This window comes from Labrus mixtus, chromosome 23, assembly GCF_963584025.1.
Source record: "Labrus mixtus chromosome 23, fLabMix1.1, whole genome shotgun sequence".
Classification (NCBI taxonomy): domain Eukaryota; kingdom Metazoa; phylum Chordata; class Actinopteri; order Labriformes; family Labridae; genus Labrus; species Labrus mixtus.
In genome coordinates this window covers 15,364,244-15,382,068 of record NC_083634.1, presented here as the reverse complement: position 1 = coordinate 15,382,068, position 17,825 = coordinate 15,364,244, and the positions used below count along the sequence as shown (strand labels likewise).

At 39.1% G+C, this 17,825-nt stretch overlaps 2 protein-coding genes across 3 annotated transcripts; one reads left to right on the top strand and one right to left on the bottom strand.

The window, feature by feature from the left end:
- Positions 1 to 2,193: 2,193 nt before the first annotated feature.
- nicol1 (NELL2 interacting cell ontogeny regulator 1) lies at positions 2,194 to 6,168 on the top strand. Of its 2 annotated transcripts, none has more exons than XM_061031522.1 (4): positions 2,194 to 2,309; positions 2,527 to 2,665; positions 4,386 to 4,474; positions 5,131 to 6,168. In XM_061031522.1, the coding sequence occupies exons 2-4, from the start codon at positions 2,554 to 2,556 to the stop codon at positions 5,200 to 5,202; spliced, it is 273 nt and encodes a 90-aa protein (XP_060887505.1). In that variant the 5' UTR covers positions 2,194 to 2,309; positions 2,527 to 2,553; the 3' UTR covers positions 5,203 to 6,168. The 2 variants fall into 2 exon arrangements, with proteins under 2 accessions (XP_060887505.1, XP_060887506.1); XM_061031523.1 differs by having other exon boundaries at positions 2,220 to 2,309; positions 2,531 to 2,665.
- A 3,585-nt stretch (positions 6,169 to 9,753) lies between these two features.
- LOC132958680 (YTH domain-containing protein 1-like) lies at positions 9,754 to 11,684 on the bottom strand. The gene is made up of 3 exons (XM_061031657.1): positions 11,093 to 11,684; positions 10,891 to 10,987; positions 9,754 to 10,694 (listed from the first exon to the last, which is right to left on the bottom strand). Exons 2-3 carry the CDS (start codon positions 10,982 to 10,984, stop codon positions 9,997 to 9,999), a joined length of 792 nt encoding a protein of 263 aa, XP_060887640.1. The 5' UTR covers positions 10,985 to 10,987; positions 11,093 to 11,684; the 3' UTR covers positions 9,754 to 9,996.
- Positions 11,685 to 17,825: the final 6,141 nt, after the last annotated feature.

Below are 17,825 nucleotides of genomic sequence, written 5' to 3'. Positions count from 1 at the left end.
TATAATATAATAATATAATATAAATGTAATATAATATAATAATATAATATAATATAATACAAATATAATATAATAATATAATACAAATGTAATATAATATAATATTATAATATAATATAATATAATATAATATAATAATATAATATAATACAAATATAATATAATTTAATATAATAATATAATATAATATAATACAATATAATATAATATAATATAATAATATAATACAATATAATATAATAATATAATACAAATGTAATATAATATAATAATAATAATAAAAATATAATATAATAATAATATAATATAATAATATAATACAAATATAATATAATAATAATAATAATACAAATATAATAATATAATATAATACAAATGTAAAAGACGAAACATGATGTTTTTCACCTGAAATATCTTATCCATTTTTTAAAATATATTTTGGTAATAAAGCTCAAATGGTGTATATTCCCTCATAAATGTATCCTATATTTGAAAAGGATTATATTTTATTTTAAATGAATGAAATCCCCTTTCAGACCCCCCTGATAAACATACTATAAATGACACATTAATATTCAACTGGAGCAGAACTAACTGGACAAAAAACATATAATAAGACAGTTTAATATGATTATATTATATGTATTATTATATATTATATTATATTATACTACATTATATTATATAACTGCACTCTGTATTACTGTGGTACAACACTGCCTCTCTTCTCTGCTGTTTATATTACTTGCTGCTATTTTATCATACCAAGTCACTTTAATCATCACTTGTCACTTTAACTTGCCATTATCTGCAAATACTGTCTCAATTCCCTGCATAGTTAACTTAATCATTCATTTTGTACTTGTATATACCCCCTGTTTTTATTTTTATTTATCTTATCTATTCTGTTTAATGTGTATTTTGTATTTTGAGCTTACTTGTCTGTGCTGCTGCAACGCCCAAATTTCCCCTCTGGGGATCAATAAAGTATTATCCTATCCTATGATGCAGTAGGTTGTAATCTGATGAGAAGTAGCCTACAAGAAACAGAAATAAAACACTTACATTGAAATTGTCCAGCGTGGTACGACTGAAATCTAATAACATGACAAGATTTAATGGAAATGACAAAATTGTAATATCTGCAATTATTCTACAGTGACTTTACCTTACAAGCATTACCTATGTTATAAAGATAAAGATAACACCTCACAGACTAAATGGACAGCTGACCACCTCACAGTGCAATACAAGTGTGCAATATTAACCTTAAAAACAAAAAACAGTGCAATTATATAATGTGAAAAATATGTGTGCAATAACCTCAGGTGCAATAAGAGATGTAGAAAGTTAGAGACAAGAAAACATATTTATATTTTCATTTCATTGTACAGTGTTACAGTGTTTTGTACTTTCCTACTCTTTTTTTCTTACAATGCTATTCTATTTTATATATAATTTTAACTTTTTTTTGTAGAAGCTGACTCAGGGAGAAACGCACAAGAATTCCAATGTACCTGTACTGTCCTGTACCTGTGCAAATGGCAAGAAACAATTATTCTATTCTAAGATAAAGATAAACTTTATTGATCCCCCAAGGGGGAATTTATTTTTGTTACAACAGCTCAAGAAAACAGGAATATAATTATTAAAAAATAACAAGAAGTTAAAAATCAAACACATGTACATCAGTTAAATAAAGGGAGAAACAATACATTTAGGATATGTTATTGTTTGGGTCAAATGCCATGTAGCCTGCTCCCTCTTCTTGTTAGTTTTCTTGCCTCCTGATTTGTATGAAGGATCTGGCATGGCTTTAGTCTACATGCTCTTCTCTGGTTTATATTTTGAAACTATTTTATTTATTTTACCATTTTTAAAACTTTAAATAGATTCTTAAGTCCGCAATATAAGCATACTTAAAAAAATAATTATTAATTAAAATATTTAGATTATAAAAATTATATTATCTAGTGTTTAAGAGTTTATCATGTGTTATCATTTTCAAATGTTGTAGAGTGGCAGAAAATGTAAATGTGTAAATAAATAAAGTAAAGCACGTGAATAATGTTTTAAATAGCCGATGTCTAACACCAAATGATTAAAACCATTTCTGTTTATATTTATGAAATACATGCAATCTGTTCCTTTTTAATATATTCATTTCGAATTTGCCACCGGAAGTCTTGATTCTGGTCCCCAAAGATGAGCTTTCACGCATGCGCAGTCCTTTAGTCTACATAAAACAATCCTCGGTGGGCATCTTGCGCTGATCTGGTGTTGAGCATCATATCATCGATTGATTCACGGTTGGTTAACATTCAGTTTGTTAATTGAGCTTTACTTTTTAACTGCAGGCTGCGATGTGAAATACAAAACCAATTCCTCGATGAAAACAGGGAATATTTTAAACACAAAGCCTATCAGATGTTGTTATTTTTTATTCCCTGACGGTGGTGCAGGACATTTTTAACGCTGTTGTTGTTGTATTTGTGTTGTCTGTCATTTGTATTTCCTATCTGAAAGGTAGTGATAATTGAACACAGCATCATTATGGCAGCTAGTGGATATGTGCAGACAGCGGTGCTCCTGCTGGCGCTCCAGCTTCTCAGTCTCGGTGCAGCAGATGCGGATCAGGAGACAGGGACCGTCATCCCTGCCGAAAGTATGTGCATTTAAATACAAGATTCATTTATTAGATTTGTCTTTGTTTACTGTCAGGATTTAGGCTATAATATTTGAAAGAGGATGGTAAATATATGTGCCACAGTGATGCGCCTTGAGGTCACATGACAGCAGGTCCCTCAGAGGTTTCTCAGTGGGAATAGTCTGAATATAAATCACAGCATGAAGATGTTCACTGCTATTTATAAGACTCGCTTTATCATTCCTACCAGGTGCAAAGCTGTATTGGTTTAAAGGCATATAGCAGGGGTTTGTTGTGCATGTAGTAAAACATATCATTATTAAGGCTGGACATGTTTAATCTCCCAGGTATACTGAGTCTGATACTTAGGCCTACCTTTTTATAGACCAGGGGTCTCCAACCTTTCTTCATCTGAGAGCTACTTGCATCAAATCGCTCGCATTTTATTTACATCACAGCACACATCAGCTGAGTTAAGCTGCTGTTTGTTTGTACACGTGTGAAACTGCAATAAGCCGATGCTCATCAATAATATTCAATTCACATCAAGGTCCAAGAAAAAAACATGAATATTTTACTCTTCTTACTGTGCCACATGCTGAGCTATGTTGCTGAAAATTCACATCAATGTCCAAGAAAGAGGTGCATTTAAATTTCCTATTTTTTATATATATTTTTTAACACAGTCGCTCAACCTATAGGTGAGCTACTAAAAACCTGCCCCCGAGCTACCTGTTGGAGACCCCTGGCAGAGACCTTTTACATAGAAAAAGGAATTTAAAAAATCATCCTTTTTTTAAACCTAGTTCTACATAACAAGACAGCTTTGTTTATGGATCATTTTATTTTACTGAGGGGATTTTCCTATCCTGAAATATTGCTAAATTGCTGACATTTTACAAACTTTTACGTATGACCATCACATGAAAAAAAATCCTGATACCACTTCTTCGCTGCTTTAAAATAATCAGTGTACATCCATGGTGGCAGCACAGTAACCTGCTGATCAGAAGAAGTGGAAATGATTTTTAGTGGCGCAAATCAACTTTTTTTTTTTTAATGGCTTTTGAATTGGATTGGTTCACAAACGGTTCTACTTGCCAAAACCCGACCACAGATGTCGAGGTATATCACAGGCATGTCCAAATAATGGAACAGAAAACCTTTCAGGAAAAGCCAAAAATAACAATCATCATAAAAATCTTCATAAAGAAATATGTGGTACATCATAAGAGCTGTAAAACATGATATCAGCATCGGTTCATTTCAGTGTGATCATCGTCGCTCTATTCATTATTCTCAGGGGTTTTGCTGCTCTAGCCCAGCTTGGTTTGGTATAACCACAACTTATGTTAGCTAAGCTTAGGCCAGGGGTGGGCAACTGGCGGCCCCCATCAACCCTCAACGTGGCCCTCAGGTCAATTCTTACACATCAATTAATTGGGAACAAGAAGAAAACATGATGAAATCTGCCATGAAATCATGAAAACCAGAAATATGTCCATAATAATATTTGATCACTGGTATATGTCGAGTTAAATTTGAGACTGTAATCGTTTAATTTGGCCCTCTGGCAGTGAGAATTAAATGAATGTGGACCTTGCTGTGACCAAAGTTGCCCATCCCTGCCTTGTAATGTAGGTATATGGCAAAAAAAAAAAAAATTAATTCAGGAGACATTTATGTTCTTCTTCTGTGTTTCTACGTACTTGCTGACGTTTTCCCCTCTGATCTCCAGGTCGTCCGTGTGTGGACTGCCACGCGTTTGAGTTCATGCAGAGGGCACTGCAAGACTTAAAGAAGACGGCGTTTAACCTGGATGCCCGGGTGAGTGAAGGACAGCCAAGAAATCAGGTTTTGTTGTCAAAAAAGCTCCCGCTTGCTTGAGTTAATGCGCTCCTCCCGTGCTTCACAAAGTGACATGAGCCCATGATTCAGCAGATGATGAGTCCTTCAAAGAACAAATTGTCTCTGATGATGACTTTGTGTTTGAACAAAGAGTGCTGTGTCGGATGACGGTGGCTGGAATGATTTTCTGGAGGCTTTCATTTTTTTTTAAACCTACATTTATGTGATCTATTTCATCCATCATCTATACCGCTTAGCACAGAGTCGGGCTACACCCTGGACTGGAGAGGTTTGATTTTGGGGCTTTTCTGTGCCTTTCGTTTAGAGATAGGTCAGTGGATAGAGTCAGAACTCAAGGAGAAGAGAATGACATGTTGGAAAGAAGCCACAGGTCGGATTCAGACCAAGGCTCCATATATGGAGTGTGTACTAACCACTAGGCTACAGGCGCCCCAGTACTCACATCTTTAGGCGAATAAACTAAACACACCAAAAGTGAAATCCCAGAGGTGATAGAGTTAAGTATGTTTGATGAACTCGGCTTCTCCGAGTGAATCTCAGAGGCTACAGAGGAAGTTACAGAAGCTTTTGAACTCACGGCGTCATGTTTTTATTTTCTGATTTGTCCATTACAGACGGAGATGCTGGTGCTGAGGGCGGAGAGGAGGGCTCTGTGCGACTGTATGACCACCAACTCACTGCGCTGAACTCTGCACTCCACCTGAAGACACTTCCACCTGCCGTCAGAAACACTGAAAGACAACCTCTCCTCGTACTAACTTATTCACACCATGGGCACTTTATTTTCTTTTCTCTCATGTAAATGTTGAGTGAAGCTTTGATTTGAGTTTCATCACGAGGCATGTTGTCGTTTTGTTTTGTCTTGTCTGGGACGACTTTTATACCACTGATGTTTTAACTCGTGTTTGTAGAACGACTCCGTTTCCGTCGTCACAGGATTCAAACCATTATCGACGTGTCTCCTGTGAAGCATAAACTATTTTTTTGTACTTTTCTCGTATTTGACTGTATAATGTAGATACAGTAGAATGCGTCGGTGACGTTAACTTGTCGAATGTCTTGTGTGAGATTAATGTTGACGAGGATTTTACACATCAAACTGTAGCATCATGTGGAGTTTATTTAACAGCTCGAATACGCGAGCTAAGCTTTTTTTCAACCGTAAAAATCAAATGGGTAACCAACTTAGAAAGTTATTTTAATTTAAAAAGAAATGGCCACCAGAGAGAAATTAGAAGCTTTACCAGAAGTTGAAGAAATAATACCTACATTTCTTTTTTTTTTTTACTTATTAGGCCAAAAAAAAAAGCGTTCTTTGAAGTCTTGATTTAGCACAGCACTGTAGCATGAATTTACAGCACTTTTTGTTAACCTACTGTTAATATAGATTGTATGTATAGATTATGTATGAGTACACGGGTACATGTAGTCACAGACTTGTTCTCTGTGTGACAGACGTGTATGCTAAAGTATCAGATGAACTGCAATATCAGCAGGGGAAGGGCGGCGTGATGGAGCGATGACGTACAGATGGAATAATATTTGTCTTATTTGTTGCTTGTTCATGATCAGTGTACTTTGTTCACATTATGTCACAAGACGCCCAATTTATTGTCTTAATGTTGTACCTAACAATAAAATGTATGACCTCTGCTGCTGTCATTGTTTTTCTCTTAACGGGACTTTCATCACAAACCATCTGCGCTCTTGAAATAGACACAGATCCATTCATTCATTTTTCACATTTATTCTGGTCTCACCTCTCCTGTGGAGGTGGAGCGTCGTGATGACTGTGTAACAAAAAGTATTTTCACTTCCACAACGGGCCCTGCAGCTATCCGTTTCATCACGGAGTAATCTTAATTATTACACTGAATCATCCGTTTATTCAGATTTTTTTTTTTTTTGTAATCATTTTTGAGATCTGTTTAACAAACACTACGGAAGCCCTTAGCGGACACGCATCACCACATTTGATTCTTAAGCTCACAACAAAGCTGTTTTTTTTTTTTTACATTATCATGGAATTATTTATGTCATGATATCGAGGTAACACATTTTTATTGTGATAACAGGATAATATTCTTGCACTCTAGAATAAAAAAAAAAACAAAAGGCTCGTCACCCTGTAAGACCAGACGACATGCCATGCTGATATTGCCAAGATTAATAAGTCGAGATCTTGAGAAAACAACCAGGAATTACTTGTTATCACCGGAAAACAAATCAAATAAAAAGGTACCGATGCATGACTACTGATGGCTTCCATTCAACAGCCAAAAACCATATTTATCAAAAGAGAACCAATTCTCTCTCCAGTGAACTAAACAATATCGTTGCAACTTAATTTTCAGTGACAAAAAGCCTGACTGAGCTCGCCTGCAGAGCCTCAATCCTTCCAGAGTAGTGTGTGTGTGTGTGTGTGTGTGTGTGTGTGTGTGTGTGTGTGTGTGTGTGTCTGAGTGTGAGTAAAGGCTACCAGTCTCCGGAGGGGTGTTATGAGGTCCTGCAGTTTGAGCTGACCTCATCCCTTCCCACACACAGAGGCACACCTCTTTATCTTTCTACAACAGGGATTACAGCATTGAAAAGAAAAGCAATACCGAGATCTTCACCAGCAGGAGGAGCTCTAAGTTAAGGCATGCTGCCAGCTGTGTCGCAGCGATGCAGCAATCCTAACACATTCTCCTTTCCTCCATGGCTGTAAATTCAGAGAGAGGAGGAAATAATGTAAATAGGTGTAGAATATTTAAGTTATAAAAACATCTACACAATCAAGCAAGAATCACAGCCTGTGGGGGAGGTGGGGGGGGGGGGGGGAGGGGGGGACTGTACTGCACCATGATACACATTAAACCCTATTTCACAGGATCCTCCAATTCTGCAGCTAAGGTATCTGTGACTCGATAGGCTTTTATTGGAAAGGTCTGAGTGTGCAGGAATACCGAGCATACGCTGAATCACTCTAAAAAAAAAAAATCCCCGTTGTCAAGCAGCCTCCACTTTCTTTCTCACTCTGGCTCCCACTCACCCACTGGCTTGTTCTCTCCACAGAGTATACTTTTCAACTTTACTTTCATCTGCTCCTACAAAAGATAGAAATGTTCCAGCTGTTTGAAATTCTTCCGCGGGCGTAATCCTCGGGTCTTCGTTCTTCCCCTTTTATCCCTCAATCCTCCCCGGGCATCGATTTGACCTTGGCGCCAAACTTTGTTCATTGCACTGAAAGCGTGGGAGTTTTTTCAGCATACAGGAACGTAACTCAGCCAGGTGTTTCTGAATAATTCAGCCCTGCACCAGAGCCTGCATAGTAATGCCAAAAGGGGTTAGGGTTCATCTAACAAAGTGGTTCCCCATCATGCTTGTGTGGCACTCCTACAGAAGGTGGCCATTTTGGTTGTTTACATTTGAATTGAAGTGACTGTTAACAAGTAAGTAATGGTCACACAGTGGCCAGCACAAAACAATTGATGATTTGTTCGAAACAGAGACCAACAGCTGGTGTGCAAAAGGAGCTGTGAAAGCAACAAAGCTGTTCACCAGCTGGTAACGCCTTTTCCATAATTAGGATAAAATAATGATATTTAAACCCACAATAACGTGCCCCCACATGATTCAGAATCAGCACAGTGATTGAAAGAACACGAACACATGCCTGTGTTAAGTCAAGTTATTCTGCATGTTATATAAAGGGTGAGCAGGCAGTATATCAGGAAGAACACTGAATTTGAGACGTTTAGCTAATATGGTGATATATCTCACCTGGCTTGTGACACACTACAGCTACGTTAAACATTGGGTCATGTATGAGTTATTTGTTTACACCTCGGGTGAGTCATGAAATTGACCTTTAGCATTAAGCGAGGTGACTTGTCTGCCCCAAGAGCTGCTCGCATAACTGCAGACTTTTCCCATTACAGTCAAAAAAGCCAAATGTTTTTTTTAATTTAGGCACACTTTTTTTTTATCAGTGTTTAAGTTCACATGTCTTTGATTCAAGGAAAGTTGTAAGAGTAAGTCAATGCATACTGCTACATATGTGCTACGTTAGCGGAAGGCCACTGCAACAGCAGGACTCGGGATAATTTGCTAATGTTAGCAGCCCCATGAATAAGTGATATGCATGATAATGTGTTAATTATGCATATGTATATTTTTTGCCGGGCCACCATTAATTACTTATTACAGGACATCTCGGATAATGCTTGACCACAGTGCTGCAGAAAACAGAGATATGGAGAAAAAGATGGAGTGTGACAGAAGAAGAGTCTTTTTGAAGAAGTAAAAAAAAAATAATAATAAATAAAAGTTTGAAGTTTAAGATGTTTGAAATGATCATTTAGGCATATAGAGCAACTGCAGGCAACATAGTGAATACAGACGCACACAAGCCGGTTGCTAAGGCAATTTGAATAGTTTCTGCCAAGTAACCAAATCAATGTTTCAAATTCTGCCATAAACTGTGTGTGTTAACATAAACTTCAGCACAGTTTGATTTTCACAACAACAGTGAAGCAAGTATTCATGACATGTTTCAAACCGGCAATCATATCATCAACAGTGACACCGAAAGTCGTTTCTTTCCCAAACGGAAACAGACAAGTTTTTGTTGATATACCCCCGAGGGTTGACTCAGTATGTTTGCTCATTATGACAAACTTATTTAAATGTTGACAACAAATACATTCTGAGGAAAGGGTGCCGCTCTTGTTGCGTGGCAGAAGGTGACCGTCTTGTGCGGTGTATGTTGTTTCTATAGTGTCTGAGTCTATGTGCCTGTGTTTCTAAATGTTTTTGAAATTGTTTTCACCTGGCTGCAAACCAAATTTCCCCTCGTGGACAATGAAAATAATAAAAAGCTACCCGGATAGCATCACTACTAGCCCTTAGAAATCCAAACTTTGCAGATTTAAGGGGTTAGAAGCGAAATGTTATTGTAGAATGAAATCATAAATATCTTAAACTCAAACTATAGACATGTCTAAAGAGAATTACTTGAGTTTTACACAACATATTTTACAATTGATTTCATAAAAATGCAAAATTCTGGTAATCAGAAAACAGTCAATGTAAAGAAAATCTAAAAATGTTATTCCGTGTTGTCTCATTACCATAAGTATACATAGTGTGGTGGTCATGATAAATACTGGAGCTGAAGGTCAGGTGAAAGGTTGAGAACTACCAGAGGAAGAGCAGATATGGAGACACGAGAATAAAGAGACGTGACAAGACAAACATGTAAGCAAAGTCTTTTTTAATACAACTTAAGGAATCTACAGGCGCTGCTTTGATTAAAGAAATATTCTTCAAGGAGTACAGGGGAAAGTTGTGCATGATTGTGGAATACAGGAAGGATGTTGTGGGAAATTTTGCTTATTTTTATCAGTGAAAATGTCAGTATATCTTCTGTTGTATGGCTTACATGGATAATAATTATTTTAGAAGGCGTCCTGCATGGGCCTCTAATTATCCAAAGAATCTCATTTACCGAGGCTCTCATTTACCGAAGCGTCCTGCACGAGGCTCTTAGTGTCCGAAGCGTCCTGCACGAGGCTCTTAGTGTCCGAAGCGTCCCGCACGAGGTTCTTAGTGTCCGAAGCGTCCTGCACGAGGCTCTTAGTGTCCGAAGCGTCCTGCACGAGGCTCTTAGTGTCCGAAGCGTCCTGCACGAGGCTCTTAGTGTCCGAAACATCCTGCACGAGGCTCTCAGTGTCCGAAGCATCCTGCACGAGGCTCTCAGTGTCGGAAGCGGCCCGCACGAGGTTCTCATTTACCGAAGCGTCCTGCTCGAGGTTCTCATCGTCCGAAGCGTCCTGCTCAAGGCTCTCAACGTCCGGAGCGTCCTGCTCGAGGCTCTCATCTTCGGAGGAGTCCTGCTCGACGCTTTCATCTTCCACAGCGTCCTGCTCGAGGCTCTCTTCCACAGAGTCCTGCTCGACGCTGTCATCTTCCACAGCGTCCTGCTCGACGTCCTCATCTTCCACAGCGTCCTGCTCGACGTCCTCATCTTCCACAGCGTCCTGCTCGACGCCCTCATCTTCCACAGCGTCCTGCTCGACGCCCTCATCTTCCACAGCGTCCTGCGTGAGTGCCCTCGGCTCTAGCTTTTCAACAGCAGCAGCAGCATCAGGCTTCGGCACATCAGAAACCATTAGCTCATGCTGGGTTGAATGAATAGCTGTTGTGGATAAATTCATGATCAAACATTAAGGGATTTCAGTTCAGACAAAGAATTCAAGTGTTTTTACTTCTAAATAAAATCTTATAGAATAGTTAAAAACCTGAAATATACGTAAAGAGTTTTACTTAAAACAAAAATCAAATATAACATCAGCCACATCCTACATCAATTTTTTTTTAATTCATGTTGTTACCTTGGGCTGTTGTAGTTGGAGTGGGCATTGTTGTCGGTGCTGCACTGGTTACAGCCACAAAAGCAGCGACCAGAAGCGCGATTTGGATCCTCATGTTCTGAAAGAAATAAAAATGAAATGAACAAAAAGATATGCAAAGTGCTGCGTGTTTTTACCAAGTATAAATGTTGAGCAAAGAGTCACATAAAGGTATAGCACTCACCAACAGTTTGCAGTGACTCCCAGTACGAGGAACTTTAAGTCGGTTCAGAGGTATTCTGGCTTTCCAAGACACAAACTTGAAATATATGCGCTTTTAAGATAAACATGTTTGTTTAGCGACTGTGACTCAAAACAAGAGCTAGTCCAATGAAAAGTGTCCAAATATTTGTGCTGCTCTGTGAGGAATCGATGCTCCAAGGCATTAATGGTCAGTGTGACCTCAGGGCACGGTCACACTGACCATGAGATGAAGTGCGTGTTGCCAACTCCTCAGTAAGGAAAGTAGCTATTGGCTGTTTGGCTTTTGGCTTTTTTCCAGTGTGTGTGAAGACGTTCCCAGACTACAGCAGGCTGTGAGATAACAGCCTAAGGTGCTGATTGTTGATAAATACAGTATGCAGACAAGCTGAGAGAGAACGGGGAAAAGTCGAAACGGTCGTTTGACTGGATTATGTAGCTACCCTCCCGGGCATAAAGACTTGATCCATATCGACCGTAGATATTAAAGTCCATACAGATCACGAACTGTGTTGCGCTAAAAGTAAATACCAGTAGATGCGCCATGGCTGGCATTCCAGTGTGTTTGTGTGTGTGTGTGCGTGTGTGTGTGTGTGTGTGTGTGTGTGTGTGTGTGTGTGTGTGTGTGTGTGTGTGTGTGTGTGTGTGTCAGCTCCCGCCTGCAACATGCAAACAGAAGAGGAGTAGCAGGTACACCAAACGTGCGTAAAACTCCTCATATATTTTATAAAAACACAAAAACAAATCCCAAGATATTCTGTACTCAGTTGATTGATTCATTGTAAAACTCTGTGATTCCGTCCGGTTTAAAAAAATAAAAGAATTTGTAACTCACTGTATGTTGTGTCTGTTTTTTTGGGGATTTGAGGAATGCCACCTTGTAGACCAGCTGTCCTGTAGAGCTTGTTGCTTTATCACGTTCAGCATGTTCGTTGTTATGCATCACAGACAGCAACAAGCTACAATACAAAAAGCTAAAATCAGCAATCATGTAATGAAATCACAGTTTTCTGATATTCTTGCTCAGATTTCAGCAGTTGGACAATTATTTTAGGTGTGTGTGCGTACCTTTGCTTGTCCCTTAGTGTACCCCAGGCCAACTGTGTGTGGACTGATGACCCCTTTGGAGGTAGGTATGTCTGTGTGGCCTCTGAGACTTGTGGGGAGTCTGTCTGCCACCCAATCTCATCATGGAGCCTTGGTACACTCGTTAGGACACTGGAGCTTGTTGTCTGTGTAATCTGCTGTGATGTACTCTGAAAAAAGAGACAGAAAAATAACAAATTTAGCATGGCAATCTAACATGATTCAGAAATGCACTGTCTTCTTGTTCATAGCTAAATATTTAGACCACACATCTTTCAAAACGAAGTGCCTGCTGCACACATCTTTACGTTTCTTGTTGTATTGAATAGCCTATATATATATACATATATATATATATATATATATATATATATATAAATATATGGGTTAACCCTCTTTTGCAGTCAGTGCTATGATTAAACAACACCTCCTGAACACTGGCCGAGCTGTTTAGATCAATTATCAATACTTTAGCAATGGTCTGGCTTATTACATTGATAAAAAATCACCACGTAACAAAGCAGTTTTACTCAGAGGTGGATGAGAGAGTAGAAAGAGGATAACAACAACTGTGTTAGCCGGGAAGTTAGCAGAGTCGTATAAAGCTCAGATACTGTAACAAAGCGGATTTTACATTCATCAGACCGTCTTTTTTTAATTTAAGACAGTTGCAAAATATTTGTTTACTGTTTTTTATCTTACTCTCTCTACATGTAGCTCATTTTCCTTCAGACACAGAGCGAGTCTGCTGATGAACGGGTTAGCTAGGAAAGCAGCTGGTCAGGCTTCTCATTCAGAGCTGATGGCTGTGTCTTTTAACCGTACAAATGACATCTTTCATTGCCAGACTTTATCAGCTGAAGCTAGATAACTTAATAAGCTAATGTTAGTACCATGGGCTGATTTAAACCGTAGTCTGTATCGAGAACATTACGCTCCCAGAATACAGGCCTGCTCGTGGTACAGTCTCTAAATGTAGTATGGGAGGTAGAGCCTTTGATTATCAGGGCTGCTCACGGTACAGTCTCTAAATGTAGTATGGGAGGTAGAGCCTTTGATTATCAGGCCTGCTCGCGGTACAGTCTCTAAATGTAGTATGGGAGGTAGAGCCTTTGATTATCAGGGCTGCTCGCGGTACAGGCTCTAAATGTAGTATGGGAGGTAGAGCCTTTAATTATCAGGCCTGCTCGGGGTACAGGCTCTAAATGTAGTATGGGAGGTAGAGCCTTTGATTATCAGGCCTGCTCGCGGTACAGGCTCTAAATGTAGTATGGGAGGTAGAGCCTTTGATTATCAGGCCTGCTCGTGGTACAGTCTCTAAATGTAGTATGGGAGGTAGAGCCTTTGATTATCAGGCCTGCTCGCGGTACAGGCTCTAAATGTAGTATGGGAGGTAGAGCCTTTGATTATCAGGCCTGCTCGGGGTACAGGCTCTAAATGTAGTATGGGAGGTAGAGCCTTTGATTATCAGGCCTGCTCGCGGTACAGGCTCTAAATGTAGTATGGGAGGTAGAGCCTTTGATTATCAGGCCTGCTCGCGGTACAGGCTCTAAATGTAGTATGGGAGGTAGAGCCTTTGATTATCAGGCCTGCTCGCGGTACAGGCTCTAAATGTAGTATGGGAGGTAGAGCCTTTGATTATCAGGCCTGCTCGCGGTACAGGCTCTAAATGTAGTATGGGAGGTAGAGCCTTTGATTATCAGGCCTGCTCGCGGTACAGGCTCTAAATGTAGTATGGGAGGTAGAGCCTTTGATTATCAGGCCTGCTCGCGGTACAGTCTCTAAATGTAGTATGGGAGGTAGAGCCTTTGATTATCAGGGCTGCTCGCGGTACAGGCTCTAAATGTAGTATGGGAGGTAGAGCCTTTGATTATCAGGCCTGCTCGTGGTACAGTCTCTAAATGTAGTATGGGAGGTAGAGCCTTTGATTATCAGGCCTGCTCGTGGTACAGTCTCTAAATGTAGTATGGGAAGTAGAGCCTTTGATTATCAAGCCTGCTCGTGGTACAGGCTCTAAATGTAGTATGGGAGGTAGAGCCTTTGATTATCAGGCCTGCTCGTGGTACAGGCTCTAAATGTAGTATGGGAGGTAGAGCCTTTGATTATCAGGCCTGCTCGTGGTACAGGCTCTAAATGTAGTATGGGAGGTAGAGCCTTTGATTATCAGGCCTGCTCGTGGTACAGTCTCTAAATGTAGTATGGGAGGTAGAGCCTTTGATTATCAGGCCCCTCTCCTTTGGAATCAACATCTACCCTTCAGGGTCCGGGAGGCAGACACACTCTGTACTTTTAAGAGTATAGGTTAAAATGTTCCTTTTTATAAAGCTTACATATGAAAAAAAAATCTAAATCACACACTATAATATGTTTATTTTAATAGTTTCGTTGACACTAAAAGTTATATCTCTGTGTTTGCCAAAAACAGGAAGCGCCTCCAACAGTTTTTTTTTAACTCAGTAGAAGCCAGAATTTGTTAAAAACTTTTTTGTTTTTATTCTGTTTGTACAGATAAACTCGCCTACTTGATCATTTTAAAGAGAAATGTTCATCTGTTGTAAATTATATTTTAAACGTAACAAGGTTAATGAGTCATAGACGCCGAAAAACGAGCTTTTCGCTTTTCTTTCCAGATATTTGTTTATTAACTGTCTGTTCTCTTCGGGGGCCCTGAGGGTCTGCAAAATGGGCGGATTTGTCACTCAGAGAGCAGAAATAAATATTTATTCTTGAGTTTATCTGGTCTGTGTTTGTTGTGTTAGGAATACAGAATATAACCTGTTATCAGAGTCAGTTAAACACTGCTCCAAGGCCTCTGACAAAAAAGTGACCGTTCACTTACATTACCTGTTGCTGATCAGGTGTTACATAATCTTGTCTCAGTAATAACAGAACTAGTTTAACAATCTAACTATAAACAATATAGAACACTGAGACAGATTTGTTGTAGTGAACGTAGTGATCTTTCCCTCCCACACCCTGAATGTCTTCTTCTTGCATATTTCACTTTGAGCAGGTGTCTCCAGAAAGAAGTGTGGAAAGCTTTAATGGACGTATTAAGGAGGGCTTCATGAAAGAAAATAAAGCACAAATTTTCTTGGATCTTGGCGATCTCTCTTACACCATGTGGCCCCAAGAACAAGTTAACCAGCATTTCATGCAACTGGTACTTTGCTTCCTGTATTTGGCTTTGTTGATTTTGAATAGCAAACAAACAAAACTGTGCTGGAGAATGAATATCCTCTGGCGCTGGTTTAGCTCAGTCGCTGAAGCATGTAGGCTCCTCATGCACAGAGGCTGCAGGTTCAACTCCAGACCTAAGCCCTTTTGATGCATTTCTATTCTACCCCTCTTTCTCCTCCTTACATTTAGCTGTCTCTCTCCAGCTGTCTGATCAATAAAAAAGGCAAAAAAAAGTCCTAAAATAATCTCAGAAAAAAAAGAGGATGATACATTTCTCAGAGCAAAATGAAGCTAATCAAAAACTAGCAGGAGATTAAAACACTTAAGGAGAAACATCACACACAGTTTAGACACCTTGTTTATTTACAGAGGTCTATTGTAACTCCAGTGTGGCTTTGTGCCTCTGACCTGTGACCACAAGAGGGAGACATGCCTCTATAGTGAGTCAGAACTCACACACACACACACACACACAACACACACACACACACACACACACACACACACACACACACACACACACACACACACACACACACACACACACACACACACACACACAGACACACAGCTAAAGACTTGAGTATCTTATTTCTGCCACAGATGAAAATTAGCATACAAACTAGAGGAGCCAGGCATGTAAATAAAAATGTAAAGCCTAATAAATACTGAACTCACTACTTTGCTCTGCACTTGTTAACATATGATTGAAGAGATATAACAATAATATCAAGATTGAAAAATATAAAAAACTTCTAAAGTCCACTGACTTGCTTGTTTATTGTAATTCGGCTGAAAATGCACAATGAATTCTAAAATGTATTTTTTGTTCTGTATGTTTTTGTATTCGTATTTGTGCAGAGGAGCCAGTGTCGAGCTAGAACAAACATGATGCGGGGTCATAGGATGTGGGGGTGGGGATGCTCTGAAAGGCGAGTGTTGGGGTCTTTAAAAAGGTCCTTGCCTTTTTGAACTTTGAGTTTATTTGATGTTCAAATGTTTCCCAAACAAGCTTCGACGGCTGCTGATAGAAAATAAGCTGCTCTTCTTTGGAAAATTTTCTGTATTCTCACACTTCTCTAGTTGGAGTTTAGCCTGTCTGCCCAGTCTCTGAGCAGAGTGAAGAGGTCGCGGCAGGGGGGCCAGACGTGACCTTTAGAGGGGGTTTCCTCAGCTGCAGGGAGACTCAAGAGTGTCAAAGGTCACATTGAAGACTATTGGAACAATATGTGGGTCTGGGTGTGCGCTGATTTTTAACGGGTCTGTAGTTTATAGGGAGAGATGGAAAATATATTCATAATAAAAATATTTCATTACCAGTAAAAGTTCAGCACGGAAATAAGAATATGCAAGTTTGATTGAGTATTAAAATGAGTCGATGCAGAAAACTGTCTTTGTGACTAATTTAAATATTATAATAACGTGTTAAAGCAGGGTTAAGCTGCTTTAGTTGGTTTAGATACAGGACGGAGACAAATGCTTATTTTCATAATTAATATATCTGAAGATTATGTTTGCAGTTGATTGGTTTGTAAACTTTCAGAAAAAGAGAGAAAGTAAAAAAAAAACACCAGCAAAGTGACTTCTGCTTTCTTTGTGGTTGTTCAGCTTTCTTTGTTGTTGTTTATCTTTCTTTGCAGTTTGCTTTGTATAATCACTACACAGCTTTAAGTTCTGAAGCCACACTAGGACCTGTTTAAGATTCTCATTCATACATATCCATCTCCACAGACGCCTTCTGCTTGTGTTGAATATTTTGTGTGTTTTTAATGTCCTTATTTTGGGAGAGAGGAAAGTGGATGTAGTAGAAAACTAAAGAGTAAGAGTGGAGAGTGAGGAGTCAGATCCAGGCCGCCCCCTTCAGGGACTACAACGCTCTGTACATGGGGTGCATGATCCAACCGCCCTAACCAGAGCCCCAAATAACCATCTATTTGTAAAAATGAAAACGGGCTTTTGAGATTATCTGGAAGTAATTGAGCAAATAGAAAGCAGCCAATGGAATTAATGATTCTTTGGAGTTTGTTTTATTAAAAAAAAAAAAAAAAAAATGTTGTGCAGTCCAACTACTGCAGTTATAACATTTACATTTGGAGAAACCATTATAGTATTGTCAGATTTTAATAGTTTATTGTTTGTGTTTGTTTTTAAACTACTGCTTAATAGAGCTTTTAATTTACAAGTATGAAATTATTATAATTTTTGTTACAACTCGATTGCGATTCGATGCCACATAACCGACAGCACTTGAAAGCAGCAATGCCTGGAGTCCGCCAGGAGACGACACTGCGCATGCTCAGAGCATCCTCCGCCCGGTCGGCATGGTGAGAACCGCAGCAGAGCAGCAGCGGGTGATGCGCGGACAAACAATCTCTCCACCGCAGTTTCTATGTAGCTGAGCAGAGTGTGTGAGGACATTTTTTTTTTTTTGACTCTGCAGGTTATCTGCC